At 50.3% G+C, this 23,513-nt stretch overlaps 2 protein-coding genes across 3 annotated transcripts in view; one reads left to right on the top strand and one right to left on the bottom strand.

The window, feature by feature from the left end:
• Positions 1-23,513, top strand: part of PPIE (peptidylprolyl isomerase E) — a 156,994-nt gene that overhangs the window by 503 nt on the left and 132,978 nt on the right. Inside the window, exons 3-10 of one of the 2 annotated variants that reach the window (XM_054292190.1) lie at positions 98-141; positions 704-730; positions 903-984; positions 1,096-1,196; positions 1,303-1,426; positions 1,548-1,733; positions 3,246-3,388; positions 3,483-3,583. In XM_054292190.1, coding sequence (XP_054148165.1) covers positions 98-141; positions 704-730; positions 903-984; positions 1,096-1,196; positions 1,303-1,426; positions 1,548-1,733; positions 3,246-3,388; positions 3,483-3,551 — 776 coding nt within the window. In that variant the 3' untranslated portion in view covers positions 3,552-3,583. Of the gene's footprint in view, positions 1-97; positions 142-703; positions 731-902; positions 985-1,095; positions 1,197-1,302; positions 1,427-1,547; positions 1,734-3,245; positions 3,389-3,482; positions 3,809-23,513 lie in introns of those variants that run through there. The other variant, XM_054292189.1, reaches the window with a different exon arrangement.
• LOC128947763 (bone morphogenetic protein 8B-like) lies at positions 6,914-21,226 on the bottom strand. Its single transcript, XM_054292203.1, has 7 exons — positions 20,830-21,226; positions 12,783-12,978; positions 10,982-11,130; positions 10,040-10,234; positions 9,415-9,494; positions 9,002-9,112; positions 6,914-7,114 (listed from the first exon to the last, which is right to left on the bottom strand). Exons 1-7 carry the CDS (start codon positions 21,224-21,226, stop codon positions 6,965-6,967), a joined length of 1,278 nt encoding a protein of 425 aa, XP_054148178.1. The 3' UTR covers positions 6,914-6,964.

Below are 23,513 nucleotides of genomic sequence, written 5' to 3' on the forward strand. Positions count from 1 at the left end.
CGGGTTTGGGGTGGGACCCCTGCCCCACCATGGGACCGGTGTGTCCGTGCTGGCCCTGACCCCTCGGTCGGTTCCTTCCTTCCTTCTTTCCCTCCAGAAAAGCACCGAGGATTCGCCTTCGTGGAGTTTGAGCTGGCAGAGGTGAGGAACCAGCAGGTGCTTGAGCCATTTGGGGGTTTTGGTCCCCTTGGCGTTTTGGGATGGATCCTCTTTCTGCTGGAGGAATCTGTGAAATCACGTGTGGGTTACCCACCGTAATATTCAGATGTTCTGCTCTTCCAAGTCTCCACTTTTCCCATTCTCTCTTGGGCTGAATTCCCACTTTTCCTGTTTTTCCAACCCAAGCCACTCCCCTGCCACTGTCCCTGTCTGGGTTTCTTGGTTTCATGGCCTGTCATATATTTGTCTTCTGATCATCTGGGCTTCATACACAAATCTCTCCTCTCCCAAATGCTCATGGCAGCAGCAATAAAGCATCTTAAATACAGGGGGTTAGTGGATTTTTCAAATATGAGACCCACATGGGGTTTGGAAACCCTACGTGGATGGGGTTTGGATATGGCTTTTACAAAACCCATCAGTTCATACATCCCTGGGATAAATGGGGTTTAGGAAAACCTGGTAGTTGTCTTTATAATAAGATGTTATGCTGAACCTTGAGAATAAACGTTAATAATGATTTTATTTTGATTATTTTTGGCAGGATGCAGCAGCAGCTATTGACAACATGGTATGGACCCTGCTCCCTGTTCCTTGGGGATTTTGGGTGGCTTTGCTGCCCTGGGTGCTGTGGGCTACAGACACAACAGAAGCTGTGTCGTCTGAGCTCTGCAGGGCTTTGGGGGGCACGGTGGTTTTTTACCTTTTGGTGGGGCTTTGCTGTGCTCTTTTCCCCTCTGCAGAACGAGTCTGAGCTCTTTGGCAGGACAATCAGGGTGAACCTGGCCAAACCCATGAGGATTAAGGAGGGATCATCCAGGCCTGGTGAGCTGGGGAACAGAACATCCCTGGGCGTGCTTGGAGCTCTGTGCACAAGCTGAGCTGTGGCCTTTTGGGTCAGTTCCTGTGCTCTGACCTTTCCTTTTGTGGCCACAGTCTGGTCAGATGATGAGTGGCTGAAGAAGTTTTCAGGGAAGACTTTGGAGGAGAACAAGGAGGAGGGAGGAGCAGAGGCCCCCAAAGCAGAGGCACAGGAGGTGGGAAAAACAACCAGAGCCATCTTTATCCCCGTTACCCCAAAGGATGAGAATGCAGAGCAGAGAAACATCACCTCAATCTGCTTTTCTTTCTTTTCCTGCCCAGGAGGAGCCTCCCGCCAAGAAATCCCGGGTGAACCCGCAGGTTTACATGGACATCAAGATCGGGAACAAGCCGGCGGGGCGGCTGCGCATCCTGCTGCGCTCCGACGTGGTGCCCATGACCGCAGGTGGGATATTCACACACCTCACCCGTGATGTGAGGAGGAGGAGGAGGCTCAGCCTTCCCTCCTGGGCACCCCACGGGGGGCTCAGCTCTCACCTCCCTCCCCTTTTTCCCCCCACACGCAGAGAATTTCCGCTGCCTCTGCACCCACGAGAAGGGATTTGGCTTCAAGGGCAGCAGCTTCCACCGCATCATCCCCCAGTTCATGTGCCAGGCCGGGGACTTCACCAACCACAACGGCACCGGCGGCAAATCCATCTACGGGAAGAAGTTTGATGATGAAAATTTCATCCTCAAGCACACAGGGCCAGGTAAAGCCATCTCCAGGAGAGAAAATGGCTCAGCATCACATAGAGGTGTTTATGTTGATAGCAGCAGTCCTGAATAATATATAATATATAATATAAATAATATAAATAATATAAATAATATAATATAATATAATATAATATAATATAATACAATATAATATAATGTAATGTAATGTAATGTAATATAATATAAGATATAAGATATAATATAATATATAATATATAAAAATATATATTATATTTTATTATTATATTATATATTTAAATATTCTATAATTATACATAATTATATAATTATGTAAATTATATAAATGCACATTGTACATTATATTATAATATAATATTATAATATTATAATATTATAATACATTATATTATATTATATTATATTATATTATATTATATATAGGAATATAATTTATATTATGTATAATAGATAATATATTTCTATATAATATAATTATATATTATATAAATATAGTATATAATTATATTATTTGTATATATATTTATATGTTATACAAATATATAAAATATAATATAAATATATAATATAATTATATATTATAATTATTATTGGCCAGATTTTTCTGCCACATTCAGACCCTTGTGTCACGGACATATTTTATGTAAAATCCTTTTGCCAGGATCTTTTCCCCTGAGAAGCTGAGCAGCTTCAGCTTCTCCATGTTTTGCTGCTTTGGAATGTGATTTGGAGAATTGTTTAGCCAGCATGTGAAATTGTTTTTACTTGATGACCAATGACAGCCACCTGTGTTGGGGCTGTCAGCAGTCGCAAGATTTTATTATCATTCCATTCCTAAAATTTTGTGAGATTTTATTATCATTCTATTCCTAAAATCTTGTAAGCAGTCACAAGATTTTATTATCATTCCATTCCTTTTCCTTGCTAGCCTTCTGATGAAATCTTTTCTTCCATTCTTTTAGTATAATTTTAATATATAATTTTCTTTTAATATAATATATATCATAATAAATCAGCCATCTGTAACATGGAGTCAAGATTTTCACCTCTTCCCTCATCCTGGGACCCCTGTGAACACCACCACAGATAGCAGCAGCCTTGAATTATAATTTTAATTATTATCATCTACATTGGATTTTTCTGCTACAGATTTTTCTGCCTCAGATATTTGTGCCACATTCAGACCCTTGTGTCTCACCAAATGCATCGTTCCCTCTCCATCCTCTTTATCTGCAGTATTACATAAAGGAAAAACAATTTCAAAGCTGCTTTTCCTGCTTGCTTTTAAACGAGGAGCGTCACAGCATGACTGTGAAAGGCAGGAGCAAGCAAATAGGTTTATCTCCATACAAACAGCTTTGCAGCTAAAAATAGCTGAGCGTCCTTCACACTTGCAAGTGTTTCTGAGCATAATTAATTTCCAGTTTCTGTGGATTTCGACACCCAGCAGCGTTCTGTGGGATGTGGGGTTAGGGCTGAAGGAGCAGCTCCTGGCTCAGCCCTAACTGTGCCTTTTCTGACCCCAGGGATGGTGTCCATGGCAAACTCGGGCCCAAACACCAACGGCTCCCAGTTCTTCATCACCTGTGACAAGACAGACTGGCTGGACGGGAAGCACGTGGTGTTCGGGGAGGTGACGGAGGGCATGGACGTGGTCAGGGAGATCGAGGTAGGTGAGGGCAGGGGGCAGCTGGGGGCAGAGCCCACCCCCTTTCCTGCCATGAGGAGTCACCCCTGGAACTGCTGCTGCTGTTCCCCCCAAGGCTCAGGGCACCAAGGATGGGAAGCCAAAGCAGAAGGTGATCATCTCCGACTGCGGGGAGTGCGCCTGAGCTCCGTGCTCGGAGGGAGCCTGGCCTGGAGGGACAGGGAGCCAGCAGGGATGGGGCACCCCAGGGACCCCCCAGCACTGCCCGTCCTGCAGCTTCCATAGGAATTCCCCTGCCAAGGGGGTTGGATTTATCCTTCCTGGCATAAATCCCGAATCCCTTCCCAGCCTGCGCTGCCCCAGCTGGGCTGGGCTGGTCCTGCTGCCGTGTTCTGGAAAAAAATTTATGTTTATGGTAAAAATAAAACCTAGTTTTGAAAATACTGAGGGCCTGGCTGCTGAATTCCCTCTGTGGGAGGCTGGTCTTTGAGCAAAGATTTTTTTTTTTAATTTTATTTTTTTGTATTTGCCCTCAACTTCATTAATCCTGTGCCTAAATCCTGGCTCCAGGGGAAGGTACCTGTGCCAGGGAGAGCAGAGCAGAGCTGAACCTCTGGTGTTTGTTGCATCTCCTGGAGGTGTTTTTGGCTCTGTAGTGTCCTTTTCCAGCAGCAGAGGGAGGCAGGTCCCTGGCTGGTGTCTGTCCTGCTGGTCCAGCTCCATCCCCATCCCCAAGGAGGGTGTTCACTGGGAGAACACCAGGAAATGAGGGAGCCCTTTAGAGTGGTGAAAAATAAAAAAAACCCAGAGTGATGAGGCTGTAGGAAGGGATTTCCAGCCTGCAGAGTGGGATAAACCACAGGGATTTTATAGTTCCTGTGGTGGGCAGCGCTGGCTTTGCACTTGTGGATTGATGGATTTTGGGTTTCCTGTGAAATTATGGAAGGGGGGTTTGGTTCTGAGCTTGTGCAGGTGGGATGAGGTGGAGAGGAAGAGCTGATGTTCAGATTTTTGGGGATCTTTGGAAGTGCTTTGCCATTGGGGATTTTGGGTTTTCCCAGCCCAGCCCCTCACAAGTCGTCATGTTGTTTTTCCATTTAAAAAAAACAACTTTTCACTGCCTGGTTTCCTAGGGTGGCTGGGGGTTGTGCATTGTCCTAAAACTCAGACAAAGTGAGATTCAGGGGTGTGATTCCTGACAGACAAACCAGCCCAGCTTTCCCCTTCCTTGCTCCCTGTTTTTTAATTTAAATCCCACATTTTAAAGTCTTCAGCAAGACCTGAGAGGGAGAATTCAGAGCCAGTGCCAGGCCTGGGTGTTCTCTCTGCAGGAAGCACCAAATCCCACAGGGCCAGGATTGCATCCTGACCTACATTCTGTGTGGAATTAATATTACAGCCATGAACCCACTAATTCTTAATTATTAATTAATTAATTAAATACCCAGTAAAGCAAAACCTTTCCTTGGGAAGCAGGGCACTGACAGGGAGCAAATCTTCCCTTATTTTGGTGAGGTTTTATTGGGATTTTTCCCTGACTATGCCAGGTTCTTTCCTTGTTTATTGATGTAAGGTTCCCCAGGTATCCGAGCTGAGAACCAGGACAGGCCTTTTCCTTTTAAAATCAGAGCAAATAAATAATTTAATTGTGCAAATAACCTGGGGAAGCTGCCTGGGACCGGTCACAGCCCAGCTGGGAGCCCACGGGATGGGCACAGCCTGACCTAAAACTCACATCAGGGCTCATTTTCAAGCAAATAGGTACATTTTTAGCCAATTCTGAGTCTTTTTTTTCATTGCAAAAGGCCCTGTGAACAGAGCCCTGTTGTGCTGTGACATTAAAAAACAAAGAGCAAGAGAAACTCCGTGTTTACTTTCCAAACTTTGCGTTTATTTTATAACAGTGCTGTAGCTCAATATGGATATTTTATTTTTTTTCCAACTGGCTGAGTTTGGTGAACTTTGGGTAAACAGGAGGGGGTTTAGTCAGCCAGCTGCTTAATTGGCTGATGATATTTTCATTAAGGGAATTAAAAGCACTTGGGTAGAGGTGGGTTGGTGGAGAAATACGCAGCTAGAAACAGCTCAGTCCCAGAGCAACCTGGATGCTGCCTGCCCCCCAAAAATGCCTCCAGCACAGGGAAAACTCATCAGTCACAGACAAAACAGAATCAGCCAAAAATCCTCTCTTTCCTATATATATATATATATATGTTTGTATATATCTGTGTGTCATCAAGCAGGATAAGGCAAATGAAGTTTTGTATTATTTACATCCACTTCTAGAAGGGGGTGGGAGGGGTTTATTTTTGGATTTTATTATTAATTATTGTTATTATTGATGGGTTTTGCTCTGCTGCAGCCCACAAAGCTCCTGTTCCATGCATAACCTGGGGTCACATTGCTCTGGTGGGAATGGGAGGGGACACTCAGGGATGGGGATGGGACATCCAGGAGTGGGAATGGGATATCCAAGGATGGGAAAGGGACACCCAGGGATGGGATTGGGGCATCCAGGAGTGAGCAAGGGACACTCAGGAGTTGGAATGGGACACTCAGTGGTGAAAATGGGACACTTGGACAGGAATGGGACACTCAGGAGTGGGAATGGGACACTCAGTGGTGAAAATGGGACACTTGGACAGGAATGGGACACTCAGGAGTGGGAATGGGACACTCAGGGATGGCAATGGGACACTCAGGAGTGGGAATGGAATATCCAGGGATGGGAAACGGACACCCAGGGATGGGATTGGGACACTCAGAGGTGGGGATGGGACATCCAGGGACGGGAATGGGATACTTGGACAGGAATGGGATATCCAGGGATGGGAAAAGGACACTCAGGAATGGAATTGGGACACTCAGGGACAGGAATGGGACACTCAGGAGTGGGAATGGGACACTTGGACAGGAATGGGACATCCAGGGATGGGAATGGGATATCCAGGGACAGGAAAGGGACACTCAGGGATGGGATTGGGACACTCAGGGGTGGGAATGGGACACTCAGGAGTGGGAATGGGACATCCAGGAGTGGGAATGGAATATCCAGGAATGGGAATGAGACACTCAGGGGTGAAAATGGGACATCCAGGGACGGGAATGGGACACTTGGGCAGGAATGGGATATCCAGAGATGGGAATGGGACACTCAGGGACAGCAATGGGACACTCAGGGACAGCAATGGGGCATCCAGGGATGGGAATGGGACATCCAGGGTGGGGATGGGACACTCAGGAATGGGATTGGGACACTCAGGGGTGGGAATGGGACATCCAGGGACGGGAATGGGACATCCAGGGTGGGGATGGGACACTCAGGAATGGGATTGAGACACTCAAGAATGGGAATGGGACACTCAGGGGTGGGAATGGGACATCCAGGGACGGGAATGGGACATCCAGGGTGGGGATGGGACACTCAGGAATGGGATTGAGACACTCAAGAATGGGAATGGGACACTCAGGGGTGGGAATGGGACATCCAGGGATGGGGATGGGACACTCAGGAGTGGCAATGGGATATCCAGGGTTGGGAAAGGGACACTCAGGGCTGGGAATAGGGCATCCAGGTGTGGGAATGGGACCTGTCCATCAGTGGCAGCCGCAGGATTTCACCACCATGTTCCTGTGCTTTTTGAGGATGACGTTGTTGTTGCTGTCGTAGTAGAGGACAGAGGTGGCACTGAGCTTGGTGGGGGCACAGCACGCCTTGGGCACGGCCTCAGGCTTCATCAGGTGGACCTGGGGGATGGATGGAGCCAGTCAGTGCCAGCAAACGTGGCTCCAGGCAGCAAACCAACCAAAAAAACCCCGGGTGAATGGGGGGATTATTTCCATCTTTTTGCAAAAATATTTATTCTAAACTCCAGGCAGTCCCTGCTGCGGTTTACATTGGATCAGGGCTCGTGGCACTGCGTGGGCCAGGCAGCCCCTTCATTAATTTGGGATTTCAGGGCCCTTTTTCTCACAAAAGCAGACAAATGACTAAAATAAAAACCCCATAAATCAGCACAGCACGGGTCAGGCTCCGATGTGTGCCGTGTGTTGTTCCAACAGAGATTCCCCACCCCAGACTTAAACCCTAAAATCCACAGCACCTCAGTGAGCAGGGCTGCACTCTGGGATGGCTTTTCCCTGCTGGGGACAGGCGTTATCCAGTGTTTTCCTGCAGGGCAGGGGCTGGAGGAGGCTGGCAGCGCTCAGGAGCCCCGACATGTGCGATTCATTTACAGCAGGGGCAGCCGAGCTCTCCCAGCTCGGAAGTCCGGTGTTTTTGCTGTCCAACCCTGCTATTTGCAGCTCAGGCTGGGGCTGGCACGGCTCCACAGCCGCCTTTGCCCTGGCTCTTCCCAGCAGGGCCGGCTCCAGGTGATTCACATCCTGCCCCAGCAGCTCCGTTTTGGGAACAGCGCTGGCTTTGGGGGTGATGGGTGGGTGTAAGAGGGGGAAAAAAGCCCCTCCCTGGATGGTTCCCAGCCCCTGGAAGTTTTGTTAGTGTCAAAATTAAAACACCTTCAAAGGCCGGGCCGAGGGCTCGGCGCTCCCTGTAATTAACCGCGAGCACCGGAGCCGGGCGGGCTCTGCCATTGGGAAACCAAACACTCACAGGGCAGGAAATTCCAGAAATTAAAGCCCTGGCTGGGATGTGGGGTGGGTTTGGGAACAAAACAAACCCAAGGCATTGGAGCTTTTCTGGCTGGGAATGTGCTGAGCCCAACGTTTGAGTGCTGGGGCTGTGGGTAAAGCCTCGGGGACAGCTGGAGTGGAGGATGCAGGGGTGACACTGAGAGTTTTTGAGGGGGCTCTGGTGTGCCCTGGGCTTGTCTCTGCTCCTCAGCTCACTGCCAGGGCAGAGGGATCATTAATCTGGCAGAAGTCATCCGTTTTGCCCCAGCTGCTGTGAAACCGGAGCAGTCAGAACATCAAGAGGTGAGGGAGCTCTGGGATGACAAAATCCCATTTCTGGCTGGGGATGAGGGACAGAGCTTTGTGCCCTCACCCTGGGTCTGTCCACAAATGCCTTGAAATTCCATATTGGGACCTCCTGTCAGCCTGTGGTGGGGGCCAGCCTGTGAGCAGCCACCCAGATGTGTGAGTGCCCATCCAGATGTGTGAGCATTTACCCAGATGGGAAAGCACCCACCCAGATGGGCATGCCCCCACCCAGATGTGTGAGCACCCACCTAAATGGGTATGAACCCACCCAGATGTGTGAGTGCCCATCCAGATGTGCGAGCACCCACCCAGATGTGCATGAACCCACCCAGATGTGCATTCACCCACCCAGATGGGCATGAACCCACCCAGATGTGCATTCACCCACCCAGATGGGCATGGACCCACCCAGATGTGCATTCACCCACCCAGATGGGCATGAACCCACCCAGATGGGCATGGACCCACCCAGATGTGCATTCACCCACCCAGATGGGCATGGACCCACCCAGATGTGCATTCACCCACCCAGATGTGCACGCATAATTCTTTATTCCAATCGGGATCCCAACTGCGCCCTCCCGCCTGAACACCCGAAACCCAGCCTTGCTCATCCCAAAATCCCAGCTCATCCTCGGGCTCTGAGTGCTCCCCAGGGCCCTGGATGTCCCCCCAGGGCTGCCCTGCACTGACCAGGGACTGCAGGATGGCGTGGTTGGTGGCGTTCATGCACGAGTCCAGCGGGAATGCGCACTCCCCCTCGCAGTAGTAGGCTGAGTATCCCTGTGGAGCAATCACCCAGTCCTGCAAAAATAACCAGAAAAAATGATTGCATCAAGGGTTTCACCTTCTGTGCCCCCTCATCCATTCCCCACCTGCACAAACAGCACAGCAAGGGTTTATTTTGGTTTTTTTGGATCAGCCATGGGTTGTTTGGGGTCACTGGTGGGGATTGGGGTTGTGGCTGTTCCTGTTTGCCTTCCCAGCTCCTGGGGTGGTTCCATGGGCAGGATTCTCCTGCTGGGGAGCCCAGGGTGGGGGAATGGAATGATAGGGGGATTATTTGGGTGTTTTTTGGTCATTTACTTCTCCCAGCAGACAAGTACCAGCCAGCCAAGGTCCTGGAAGCTGACGTAGAGCTCGTGGCGCCGGCAGACCTGCCGCCCGTCCGTGGGGTGCACATCGTCTGTGGGACAAGGAAACAGGGATTTCAGCCCTGGAATTGGGTGGGATTCACCCCCTGGGATTGGGATTAACCCAGGAGAGCCCAAGGAGATGAGCCTTTGTTGCTGCACAAAGCGAAAAGCGGTTCCAGACTGGCCGATAAATTGATATTCCAATATTGGGATGAAGGAGTTCAGCTTTGGAAGGGCTAAACCCCAGCTTTGCTCACTTTGAGGGCTTCCCAAACTCAGGCCTTGCTGCTCCCCTCCTGCCTGAGCTTTCTGGAGCTGTGACACCTTCCCAGGGCTCCAAAGCCAAGGGCAGGGAGGCAAAAAAATCCAACATTCAGTAATCCTGACACGCTCACAAAACACCATTTCCTTGAGGGCATCCAACCCAAACCCTCTCAGCACCTCCCAAACTACAAAAATCTCCAACCCTAAACCCTCAGAACTTTTTTGCTCTGCTTCCCTTGGGCCAAAAAAATTGAGATTTCAAGGTGCTGACAAGCAGAACCTCGAGTTTTCCATAGGGACATCCCTCCTCCTCCTGCAGGAAACACCTTACCAAAAATTCCTGGGAGCTTGTTTGGGTGGGGGAGGCCGCTGGATTTCTTGTGCTGTCTCCTCCTGGCGGGTTTGGCTGCTCGTGTGACACGGGAGGGGCTGGGGCTGGCCCGGAAAAATGTCACCATGAAGGGCTGCTTGGAGCGGGGTCCCCTTCGCCCCAGGAGCCCGGCGGAGCCCGGATCCACACTGTGCCCTGCAGGGACAGGACCATCCTGGGGCTTTGGCCTCAAACAGAACTGGTTTGGTTAAAGCAGAGGTGAAAAACGCAGGAAATTTGCAGCAGGAGATGTGGTTTTGGCATGCCAGCATGAAATGGTGACATGGGGTATTCAGGGGTTGAAAGGGATAAAGTGATTTTCTCCTTCACCCCAAGGAATGGATGGGGCTGTGGTTCCTCCTCCCATGGAAGAGGAGCTGCTCTTTGTCCTGCAGGGACAGGACCATCTCTGGGGTTTGGCCTCAAACAGAACTGGTTTGGTTAAAGCAGAGGTGAAAAACGCAGGAAATTTGCAGCAGGAGATGTGGGTTTGGCATGCCAGCATGAAATGGTGACATGGGGCTATTCAGAATTAAAAGTGATTTTGTCCTTCACCGCAAGGGATGGATGGGGCTGTGGTTCCTCCTCCCATGGAAGAGGAGCTGGTCTCTATGTGCCTTCCCACCTGGAAAAGGCACTGCTGGAGCAGATTTAATCCCATGGGGAAAACAGGGCACACACACACAGAGGATCCCTCCAGGAAAGGAGCTCATTAACTATTAATGAGCTTAATTACAGTCCACACCATCAGAACCTGCAAACCCAGACTGCTGACACCCATCAGAGCTGGAAATTCAAAACTGCACTGAGATCAAACCCCCCCCAGCACATCCGCAGCACCGAGAGGACCCCAATTCCTGGGAATTTGTCCCCAAACTCCGCAGGCAGGTCGGGCAGGCTCACCATCATCTGTCTCCACGTAGAGCCGCAGCCCCAGGGTGTATTTCTGCTCCAGTGCCCAGTGGCTGCTGGCAGCTGTGACATCAAACACCAGCCAGCCCTCTGTCCCAGCACGCAGGTCCTGCACATCCAGCAGGAACAGGTCGGATTCCCTGCGGGAACAGAGGGAAGGAGCAGGTGAGTAACAGCACCCAAAGGGCTGCAGCGGGAGGGGTGATGGATGGGGATGACTCCTGGGAGCTGTGCCCGGGCAGATCCCGGCTCTGGGGTGCTGGACACCACGGGGGTGTCCTGGGAAAAGCTCCCTCCGTGCCCAGGTGGAGATGCAGGGCGTGGCGCTGCCCTGGGCAAGGTGTGGGAGCAGCCGGACGCGGCGGTGCCGCTGCGGGTGGGGCGGGAGGGGCTGGTCCCCGTTCCTGTCCCCATCTTCATCCCAGTTCCCATCCCCTTCATTTCCATCCCCATCACCCCATTCCCAACCCCATTCCCCTCTTCTTCAGTTCCATTCCCTCTCCCTTCAGTTCCATTCCCATTCCCATCTTCATTCCTGTACCCACACTCATTCCCATCATCTTCATCCCCATTTTTCTCCCTATCCCCATCCCCATTATCCTTGCTTCCATTCCCATTTTCAGTCCCTATCTCCATTAACATTTTCCCCCTTCCCATTCCCATTTTAAGTCTCTATCCCCATTAACCTTGTTTCCATTCCCATTCCCATTTTCAGTCCCTATCTCCATTAACTTTTCCCCCTTCCCATTCCCATTTTCAGTCTCTATCCCCATTAACCTTGTTTGCATTCTCATTCCCATCTTCTTCATTCCCTTACCCATTCACATTTTCATTCCCACTGCCATTCCCATGCCCATCTCCTTCATCCTCACCCCCATTCCCATCCTCTTCACTCCTATCCCCGTTCCCTTCCCATCTCCTTCACTCCCACACCCTTTTCCACCCCCATCACCTTCATCTTCATCCCCATTCCCATCATCTTCACTCCTATTCCCATTTTCTTCCCATCTCCTTCATTCTCACCCCCATCACCTTCATCTTCATCCCATTCCCATCATCTTCATTCCTATCCCTGTTCCCTTCCCATCTCCTTCATTCCCCCTTCATCCTCACCCCCATTCCCATCATCTTCACTCCTATTCCCATTTCTTCCCATCTCCTTCACTCCCAGCACCTTCATCCTCACCCTCATTCCCATCATCTTAATTCTTTCCCCTCTCCTTCATTCCCACTCCCATCACCTTCATATTCATCCCATTCCCATCATCTTCATTCCTATCCCTGTTCCCTTCCCATCTCCTTCACTCCCACTTTCATCCTCATCCCCATTCCCACCATCTTTGCTCCTATCCCCATTTTCTTCCTCTCTCCTTCATTCCCACAGCCTTTTCCACCTCCATCACCTTCATCCTCACCCTCATTCCCATCATCTTAATTCCCTTCCCATCCCCTTCATTCCCACCTTCATCACCTTCATCCTCACACCCATTCCCACCATCTTCATTCCTATCCCCGTTCCCTTCCCATCTCCTTCACTCCCACACCCTTTTCCACACCCATCACCTTCATCCTCACCCCCATTCCCATCCCTATCACCCCCATTCCCATTCCCTTCCCCTCTTCTTCATTCCCATCCCATCACCTTCATCCTCACCCCCATTCCCATCCCCATCACCCTGCACCATTTTCTCCACACCATCCCCGCTCCCCTCACCTCCATCCCCACACCCACCCTCCTCATCCTCATTCCCACCCCCTTTTCCTGCCCTCCCTGCCTTTCCCAGCCCCTGACCTGTTGGAATGCTCTGCAGCCACCTCGTAGATGCTGACGTGGAGGCTGCTGTTGCCGTGCCTGGGGACGATGCCCCGGGATTTGTAAATTCGGAACTCGGCGGCCGTCACGGCCTCTCCCGCCGGCACCTGGGTCAGGTCGAACCTGAACTCCTTCCAGTAGGGCTTGGGGGACAAAAGGTCCCTGTCCTGCTCCACTGAGGATGAAAAAAGGCTCAGGAATGGCTGGGACAAGCCTGGAACCTCCCCACTGAACCCCACCATGTGGATTTTGGGGATAAACCCGCTGGTTCTGAGCCGCTCGCCCTTGGTTGGAAGTTCCCATTTCTTCCCATCTCCTGAGGGTTTGGACCTGGATCACCTTCCCCTATTTCTGGAATTTATTTTGCTGTAAACCCACCAGCTTTCCCTTCCAGCCCTCTTCCTTTATTAGAAATTACAATTAAAATAAATTCAAATTAAAAGCGCAAACGCTGGGTATGGGCGGAGCGTAGAGAATGTGCCGGGCTTTGGGGCTGCTTCATCAAAAGGGGAAAAACACATTCAAAATGTTGAGATTTTGTGGGTCATCAGGACCATCTGGAGCAAAAATTGGGGTTTTCCAAACTTTTCTTGCAGCAGACAAGCCCAGGCCTCATCAGGGCCATCACTGGATATCACAGGTCCACAAGTAAAGATTTGTCCATAAGTAAAAGTTTATCCACAAATAAAAATTGTTATCCTGTGTGATTTTGGGAGTTAGGGGGGATTATCAGATCACTGCTCTGTAAAAAATCCCCTCCCTTTTTTCCTGAAAACACCTTATTTCTCCATCACACTGGGACAGGAAAAATCTGATTTCATTCCCGTAAAAAATAAACCTTCCTTTCTCTATGGTAATGCAGCCCCCGCAGTTTTGCTAATGTGCAATTATTTCCTTCAGATTGTTTTTTAAAAATGCCCCAATCTTCCTGGTCTGAGCGTAATTAAAGTTTATGATTAAATATGATTCAATGTGACTAAAGCTTCTCCTGCTTCAGGCACAAAAGCAATGTAACCTGGTGCTTACTTTTAAAAGTAAACCAAATAATTAGCTAAAAAAAAATAAATAAGCATTTAAAATGCATTTATAACCAATTCCGGGGGGAAATATTCCAAATTTAATACACTATAAGCTTGCCATTCCCATATATATATATATATTATATATACATATAGTTTATGATTAAATATGATTCAATGTGACTAAAGCTCCTCCTGCTTCAGGCACAAAAGCAACATAACCTGGTGCTTAATTTTAAAACTAAACCAAATAATTAATTAAATAAAAAAATGCATGTTTAACCAATTCCAGGGGGGAAATATTCGAAACGTAATCCACTTTAAGTTTGCCGTTCCCATATATATATTTAAATATGATTCAATCATAAACTTTATATATTTATATAATGTGATTAAAGCTTCTCCTGCTTCAGGCATAAAGGTAAACCTGGTGCTTACTTTAAAAACTAAAACTAAATCAAAAAGTAAACATTTTAAATGCATTTTTAACCAATTCCAGGGGGGATGTATTCCAAATTTAATCCACTATAAGGTTGCCATTCTCATTTATATATATATATATAAATAAATATAAAAATATATATAATATAATATAATATAATATAATATAATATAATATAATATATATTGCAATTATATAAAAATATTTAAATAAATATTTAAATAAATATATTAAATGTGTAAATATACATTCTATATTATATAATAATATATTTATTTATATATATTATATAGAAAATATATAATTATATTATTTATATATTTGTATATTTATATATAATTTATATATTTATAATTTATATTATATAAAAATATATTATTTTGTATATTATATATAATATTTTTATATATTTTTATATATATAATTTAAAAAAATATATATATATCGGAGGGAGCAGTACATCCTTCCAAACCCAACCTCATGATTTTACTCACATACCCACAAGTTGGTTTTTTCTCCTTCTTATTTTTTCCTCTTTATTTTTTTTACCCCTTTTTTTTGGTTTTGTTTTTCAAATCCCACATTCCCTGCCGCTCCCGGCCTCACCACAAGCTGTGTTATAAAAAGAGCAGGGCGGATGCGGAGAGCGTTTCCTGCCCTGGCGGTGGCTGCCAGCTGGGCAGGAGGATGCTGTGGGCACCTGCCCCAACCCCTGCCCCATCGGGGGGGACACAGAGCCCCCAAACCCTCTGCACTCCCTCAGCCTCTTCCCTCTTCTCCATTTCTTCCACCATCCCATCATGGTGTGGTTTTATTCTTCTGAAACTTTGAGGCCTCGTGGTGCTCACAAAAATCCTTCAATTCCCCCCAAAATACGAGCAGAATAATCACCTCTGTTTTTTCAGCACTGATAATCCCCCTGTGAGTGTCCCACATCAGTGTAGGGGACACTCCAGGTGTCCCCTTGTGTGTTTTTGGTCATTTTGCTCCAAAATCTTTGGCTGTAGCTGCACCCTCACCCAGGGATGTGCAGAAGGATTTTTTTATCAGGGCCACAGAGACCCCACACCAGATAAAAAAGCCAAAAAGGTGATTTTTGTCCCTAGAGTGACAGCCTCTAAAAAAATTTTTTTTAAATGAAAATTTCCTGTTGGTGTGGAGGTGATGGAGGGGTCCAGGGTTGAAGGCAGATTTGGTGGGAGGGGAGCCCAGGGACACCCTGGCAGCAGGAGAAATGCAAAAATACGCTGAGCTGCAATTAGCCGAGCTCCCTGGTGAGCCAAATAAGCTGGATCTGTCTGGGATGAAATCCTGCGAGGAATCCCTGGATTCTTGTTGTATTGCCCTAAAACTGCAGATTCTCTGCTGCTCCAGGGAGGAAAAAAGGGAACCCCTTTGTAAGGGGAGGACTGAGGGAGAACCTCCCCCTTCTGTGCCACCACTGGGGCACAAGCAGCAGCTTGGAGTGCCACAAAAAGGAGTTTTTGGAGAGGGCTCAACATCCCCATGTTCACTGTTAAAATCAAAATTGCTGTGAAATGGGAGCCCTGCAGCCCCCCCGAGCTCCCAGCAGAGCTGTGGGTGCTCGGATGCTGCTGGGGGTGTGCTGGAGGTGCCCCAAAAGGGCGGTTTGGGGAGCCCAGGGTGCCTGGGAATCTGCCCCTGCCCCGGCTTGACTCAGCCACACCAGCAACCCTCAATTATCTGCGGGTGGATGATCCAGATTGCGGAGCAGAGGCACCAAAAAAGCCCAGCCCAGGAGCTTTGCTCATCCCCAGGAGCTGCTGCACCTTCCCCCAAAGCTGAGTGTCTCCCTGTGCTGCCATAACTCCCCAAAAATAATCTAGAAATTATTATAAAGCGATATAAACGAATATAAATCAATATAAACCCTCAATTATCTGTGGGTGGATGATCCGGATTGCGGATCAGAGGCACCAAAAAAGCCCAGCCCAAGAGCTTGGCTCTCCTTTGGCAGGAGCTGCTGCACCTTCCCCCAAAGCTGTGTCCCCCCTGTCCTCCCATTACCCCCAAAAAATAATCTAGAAATTATTATAAACCAATATAAACCAATATAAACCCTCAATTATCTGTGGGTGGATTATCTGGATTGCACAACAAAGGAGCTTTGCTCTCCTTTCCCCCTCCTTTGGCATCATCCCCAGGAGCTGCAGCACCTTCCCCCAAAGCTGAGTGCCCCCTGTGCTTCCATTACCCCCCAAAATAATATAAAAATTATTGTAAACCAATATAAATCAATAGAACCCTCAATTATCTGTGGGTGGATGATCCGGATTGCAGAGCAGAGGCACCAAAAAAGCCCAACCCAAGAGCTTGGCTCTCATTTCCCCTTCCTTTGGCATCATCCCCAGGAGCTTCCCCCAAAGATCAGTGCCCCTCTGTCCTCCTATCACCCACCAAAAATAATATAAAAATGATTATAAACCAATATAAACCCTCAATTATCCGTGGGTGGATGATCCGTATTGCAGAGCAGAGGCACCAAAAAAGCCCAATCCAGGATCTTTGCTCTCCTTTCCCTTTCCTTTGGCATCATCCCCAGGAGCTTCCCCCAAAGCTGCATCCCCCTGTGCTCCCATCAACCCCAAAAATAATCTAGAAATTATTATAAACCAGTATAAATCAATATAAACCCTCAATTATCTGTGGGTGGATGATCAGGATTGCAGAGCAGTGGCACCAAAAAAGCCCAACCCAAGAGCTTTTCTCTCCTTTGGCATCATCCCCAGGAGCTGCTGCACCTTCCCCCAAAGCTGAGTGTCCCCCCTGTGCTGCCATAACCCCCCAAAAATAATATAAAAATCATTATAAACCAATATAAACCCTCAATTATCTGTGGGCATATGATCGGGATTGCAGAGCAGAGGCACCAAAAAAGCCCAACCCGACACTTTGCTCGCCTTTCCCCTTCCTTTGGCATCGTCCCCAGGAGCTGCTGCACCTTCCCCCAAAGCTGAGTGCCCCTGTGTGCTCCCATCACCCCCCAAAATAATCTAAAAATGATTATAAACCAATATAAACTGCCTTGGGGCCGCTCCCCTGGCAGGGGATGCCCAACTCCACCTCAGCTGAGCCTCCTGGTGTCTCCCGTTCCCTGAGCATTCCCAGCTCCCTCCCCAGATCCCACCCTTCCCTTCCTCCTGCTCCCCAGGTTATTCTTAGCTGCACGTTTTTCCTTCTATAAACTCCTACAAACCGTGCTCCACTCGTAATTACCGGGCCTGGCTGCTCCCCGTGGGTCCCCACGACCATTTCAGGCACCAAATTAAAAGGAGATGCCAGGATATTCAACCACATCAAGTGCTCTGCATCCCAAAATAGGTTTAAAGGAGATGCAGGGAAGATGCTGTCCTTTGCTAGCAAGCAGGGGGAAAAAAATAAGCTCTGGAGGATTTCTGAAGTGGGGAGGGATTTAGGAGCTATCCCAACACACCCAGACTCCCAGTTTGCTTCCTCCATCCTGCTGGGACGAGCACTGGGAGCTGCAGGACACAGAGCTCAGCCAGGAGCATCCTGTCCCAGGTGCATCCCCGGATTTATTTGGGAAGATTTTCCCATCAAGACACACACAGAGGGTCCAGAGAGAGCACTGACACCTTGGCACAGGATGCCAAGGGTTTATTTGGGAAGCTTTTCCCACTAAATCCCACACAGAGGGTCCAGAGAGAGCACTGGCACCTTGGCACAGGATGCCAAGGATTTATTTGGGAAGCTTTTCCCACTAAATCCCACACAGAGGGTCCAGAGAGAGCACTGGCACCTTGGCACAGGATGCCAAGGATTTATTTGGGAAGCTTTTCCCATTAAATCCCACACAGAGGGTCCAGAGAGAGCACTGGCACCTTGGCACAGGATGCCAAGGGTTTATTTGGGAAGCTTTTCCCACTAAATCCCACACAGAGGGTCCAGAGAGAGCACTGGCACCTTGGCACAGGATGCCAAGGGTTTATTTGGGAAGCTTTTCCCATTAAATCCCACACAGAGGGTCCAGAGAGAGCACTGGCACCTTGGCACAGGATGCCAAGGGTTTATTTGGGAAGCTTTTCCCACTAAATCCCACACAGAGGGTCCAGAGAGAGCACTGGCACCTTGGCACAGGATGCTTCCACCCCACACTCAGGGTGCCCTGAGGTGCCTGAGGTGCTGTGGCTGTTTTTGGGTCCCTCTCCAGTGCTCCCTGGGTATTCCAGGAAGATGTTTTGGCTGTGGGCACATCTGAAACAGCCACAGGGAAACCTTAAAGATCATTTAATTCCAACCCCTTGCCATGGGACACCTTCCAATAAATCTGGAGCCAGCATGGAAAGGGGGATGTGTGTGCTGTGGTACCCTGGGATGCTGTGAGCCCTCACCCCCTTCCCTTCCCATTCCACATCTCCCTGCTCCACAATTACACCCTGCCCGTGTCCATGACTCACAGCTGAGGAGAAATCCCAAATCCCATCCTCACCCTGGGCTTAAAAACCCCAAATCCCACTGGGATGCTGCAGGGAGGGCACAGAAACAGCACAGAGCAGGAGGAGCAGAAAGGATGGGATGGGATGGGATGGGATGGGATGGGATGGGATGGGATGGGATGGGATGGGATGGGATGGGAGGATCCACCATCCCCAAACGCAGCTGGGGCTGCCCCTGTCCCCAAACCCGGCCGTGTTTTGGGATTTTTGTCACTCCCCGTTCCCAGGAACAAGGAGTGCCCGTCGGGAGCGGCTCACACAGGTCCAAAGAGGTCCAAGTGCCCAATGGGGCACAGACTTCACCCCATTTGCATGTCCCCATCAGGATAATTGTACAGCTAATTATGCATGCAAATGAGAGCTGGCCTTCTCCCACAAAAAACCTCCTCATTTAATTAACATGAAGGGGCCGAGGAAGCCGCAGAAATCAAAGCCATTCAAATGGAAGGCTGGAGCTGTGCTCCACAACTCTCCTGGCTACTCCAGGAGCTCTGGGAAGGGCAGCAATGTCCCTGTGCCAGCAGTGCCATCTCCTAAATGCTCCCCTGAACATCCCACAGTGGTTGCCACCAGACCTGACCATTTTAAAGCCCATTCTGGTGCTTGGGTGTTGTCCCAAGTGCTGAGGGGATTTGGTGTTTCAGTTTTTGTCTCCGTCACTCTCAGCTTTCCCAGGATGCTGAACTGCACCAGTTCCCTCAGGGCTCTGGGTGCTGGGCACCCCAAGCACCTGGGTCTGTTCTGGGGAGACTTCTCACACCCACACGTTGTACAGGGGGTGTAGGAACCAGTGGGAGAAACCTCTACAGCTCCTCCATCGCCTAAACCTCCTCCCAAGGGCGCAGATCCCTCTCCCTGCCTCCCATTTCCGAGTAGGGATTCTCCCCATCCTCAGAGTTTGTGGGGGATTTTCTGCTCGGGGCACCCAAACACCCCTTAAAGCAACGAGCAGCCGCAGGGAAAAGCTCCATATCCAAATTCCTGGTCTGAAAATCCCGCTGGGCTCAGCCCTGGGAGAGGATTTATCCCATCCCGAGTGTTTGTGGCCCCGCTGATGCTGCCTGGAAATACGAGGGGTGCTGGAGCCTGGTAAGCAGCCGGACGGGATTCCAGCAATAATCAGCAGCCTGGAGGATTTTATTTGGAGCCAGGATTCAGTGTCCCACCGAGGGGCACCAGAGCCGCTGCCCCGAGCCCCGTCCCTGCCCACCTTGTGCCCGCTGAAACGGGGACAGCGGGATGGAGGAGCCTCCCTCGGCTCCTTCTCGCTTCTCCATTTCCCCTTTTTAAGCGGAATTGGGATTCATCCCGGCCACTTTCACCCCGCCACCGTGTCCCTCATCGCCACCGTGTCCCTTTCCCCGTTACTGAGCTCAACTTTGGGCAGAAAAGTTCCTTATTTGAACAAGGGCTGAGGAACCACCCCGAGGGATGCTCGGAGCCGTCGGTACCACGATCACGGACCAGGAGCTGGGGTTGGCATCGGCTCAGCCCCGTGCCTATCCCGCCGGGGCTGTCCCCGATGTCCCCCCGGCGCTTCCCGTCTCTCCTCTCCGGTCCTGCTTTGGTCCACCCGGTTCCTCCGGGCGCTCTGGTCCTCCCCGGTCCTGCCTAAACCAACTGGATCATTCCTGTGTGTTCCCATCGTCCCGGTGCCCCCGGTTCTGCCAAACCCGCCTGGATCCTGCCCGCACATCCCGGTACCAGCGGTACCTCCCGGTGCGCTCCGGTCCCCCCGGTGCCCGGCACATCCCGGTACCCCGGTCCTGCCTAAACCACCCGGATCATCCCCGTGCGCTCCGATCGTGCCGGTGCCCCCGATTCTGCCAAAACTGCCGGGATCCTGCCCGCACATCCCGGTATCCTCTCCCGGCACCCCCGGTGCGCTCCGGTGTGCTCCTATCGTCGTGGTGTCCCCGATCCTACCAAAACGACCGGGATCCTGCCAGCACATCCCGTTACCCCCGGTACCCCGCATATCCCGGTACCCCCGGTACTTCCCGGTGCCCCCTGTACCCCCGGTGTCCCGAACATCCCGGCACCCCCGGTGCGCTCCTGTCCTCCCGGTGCCCCGCGCCGTTTCTCACCCATATTAACGAGGCTGACCACGGTGTCTGCTCGGCTCACGACGCTGCCGGGCGGGGGGCTCTGCGTGCTGAGCCCGGTGAGCACCGGCCGCGACACCGCCGCTTCTTCACCCTCCTCCTCCTCCTCCTCCTCGCCGGCCACGGCGTGGTACAGATCGAGCATGAAGAGCGGCGCGGCGGCGGCGGCGGGGGCACGGGCCGGGACGCGGGGCCGGGGCCGGCCGGGCAGCCCCAGCACGGCCAGGATCTCCCGCTGCACGTCCCGGCGCTCGCCGCCGCTCAGCCGCCGCTGCGGGACCCCGGCGGCGTGCGGCCGGCGGCGGAGGGCGCTGCCCGTGCCCAGCTGGCACAGCACGGCCGCCAGCCAGAGCAGCGCCACGGCCCCGCGGCGCCCCATGGCACCGCCGGGACCCCCCGCCCGCCGCCCGGTGCGGAGCGGCCCCGGGCACCGGCACGGCCCCGGCTGCGGCCCCGGCCCCGGCCCGCCCCGGCGGGGAGAGGGAAAGGGACGGTCCCGGCAGCGGCACCGCCCCGGCCCTCCCCGCCCGGCGGCTGCGGGGCACGGGGAGCATCGCTAGGCATGAGAAGCGGCAGGAAACCAAAGACTAAAATTCATGGGAACCCATCCCTGGGGATGGTTGTCCTCCTGGATAGCCAAAACCGTGGAGACCCAAATTCATAGGAACTCATCCCTAGGGATGCTTGTCCTCGTGGGCAGCCAAAGCTCTGGAGACATAAATTCATAGAAACCCATCTCTAGGGATGCTTGTCCTCATGGGCACTCAAAGCTGTGGAGACCCAAATTCATGGGAATCCATCCCTGGGGATGCTTGTCCTGGTGGGCACCCAAAGATGTGGAGACACAAATTCGTGGGAATCCATCCCTGGGGATGGTTATCCTCGTGGGCAGCCAAAGCTCTGGAGACACAAATTCATAGAAACCCATCCCTGGGGATGCTTGTCCTCCTGGGTAGTCAAAGCCATGGAGACAAAAATTCATAAGAACCCATCCCTGGGGATGCTTATCCTGGTGGGCACCCAAAGCTGTGGAGACATAAAATCATGGGGACCCATTCCTGGGCATGATTATCCTCGTGGGCACCCAAAGCCCTGGGTTCCCACCCTCACTCACACCAAAAGCCATCCCTAGGGATGCTTCTGCTCGTGGGTGCACAAATGCATGGAGATCCATTCCTAGGGATGCTCACCCCATGAGCACCCACCCCTAAGGAGGATCCTCCTTGTAGGCAACCAAACCCAGGGGTGTCCACCCTCACTGGCACCCAAATCCCTGAACAAACACACCTGGGGATGCTCACCCACCTGAGAAATCCTCCCAAGGCCACCCAAACTCTTGGACACCCTCTTGCATCCCTTCCCCACCCCACTGAGCACCTCACCAACCTCACCCACCCACCTGGACCACTTTAATTTTGCGGCTGGGCGGTTCCCTGCTCCATCCCACAAGAAAATCTGGGTGCAAACACCCCCTGAATCCCACAGCCATTGCTTTCCCCCCACACGGGATAAGCAGCTCATCCTGACAAAGCTAACACTGGGGAATAAAGCAGGAGGCAAGACTGTTTATTACCGCAAGCAATTTTAATACAAAAATGTGTCTGGTTCTTTTAAACAATTCATTGGTAGAGCTTCGGTTTTGCCTCAATTTGAAACCAATTGAGAGAATCACACAGCAACACGGTCAGAGCCGGAGAGGAACAATATTTAATAAATACAGGAGCTGTGCAGAGCCCTCGTCTCCTGGTCACTTGGTCAAGTCGGATTTTATTACAAAGAAAAAGGAGCGTACAAAAGCGAGACAGGACTTGCAGCGAGTGTGCTGGTGAGACTCATTTCAAGGACAAGCAACTGTGCGTGTAAGTCCAGATTTCTCCTAGGAGCAGAGTTCACATCAATCTCAGCCTGGCTGGAAGTGGAATGACCAGTTAAATAATAAATAGGAAAACGAAAGAGAGATGCAGATAAAACAGTGATTGTGTAAGGAACGCCTCGGGGCGGGCTGGTTAAGCCATCAATCCAGAAGATTCCTTGATTTTGGAGGGCCCACCACCTCTAAGGGATGCATCCCAGTGATCCAGACCTGCAATCCTACCCTGCATGTGAAGCCCCTCCTCAAACCCCTCCCCAAACCCTTCACCCTCGGTTTGTTCTTTAAAAACAAAGTTGTCAGGACAGTATTTTCAAGACAGCAAAATTGTCACGGCCTTTGCTGTAGTGTGTGCAAATTTTATTAAAGTCAAACTCCGCTTTCTTCAGATAAAACCACGTAGCTTTAAAAAAAATGGAAACATAAGCCCCAAGTCCCCTCACCTCATGTTTCTCTGGTTGAGGTATCTGTGATTTACAAAAAGAGAGTTCCTTGAACACTGCAGGATTCAGGTCTTTGCTTTTAAATATAATTTACCTTGCTGAGACAGCAAGTTAAGTTTATAAAGATGCATTTAGGAAACAATCCTAAAAGATAAAGCAGGTTCACACCCTGCACCGCGCAGAAATCCTATTTATATTTTAGTTTTTCTTTACACTTTCACATCTTGACCTTTTTTTTTTTTGCTTCCTTTTTTTTTTAAATCTTTTTTTGATTTTTTTTTTCTTTCTCTCCCACATTTCAGTTTTCCAGGCCCCTCTCTAAACAGGGGGGTCACTGAGAGGCAAATTTTTTT

The sequence above is a fragment of the Melozone crissalis genome, unplaced genomic scaffold, assembly GCF_028551555.1.
Source record: "Melozone crissalis strain CALT ecotype California unplaced genomic scaffold, PUWL_Pcris_2 ptg000108l_1, whole genome shotgun sequence".
Classification (NCBI taxonomy): Eukaryota; Metazoa; Chordata; class Aves; order Passeriformes; family Passerellidae; genus Melozone; species Melozone crissalis.

Coding starts and splice junctions, on each gene's coding strand:
- LOC128947763 (XM_054292203.1), bottom strand. CDS start 21,226: ATGGGGCGCCGCGGGGCCGTGGCGCTGCTCTGGCTGGCGGCCGTGCTG. Junction 11,131..12,782: donor GCTGCAGAGCATTCCAACAG/GTCAGGGGCTGG, acceptor CTGTTCCCGCAG/GGAATCCGACCTGTTCCTGC. Junction 9,113..9,414: donor TCCAGGACCTTGGCTGGCTG/GTACTTGTCTGC, acceptor TTATTTTTGCAG/GACTGGGTGATTGCTCCACA.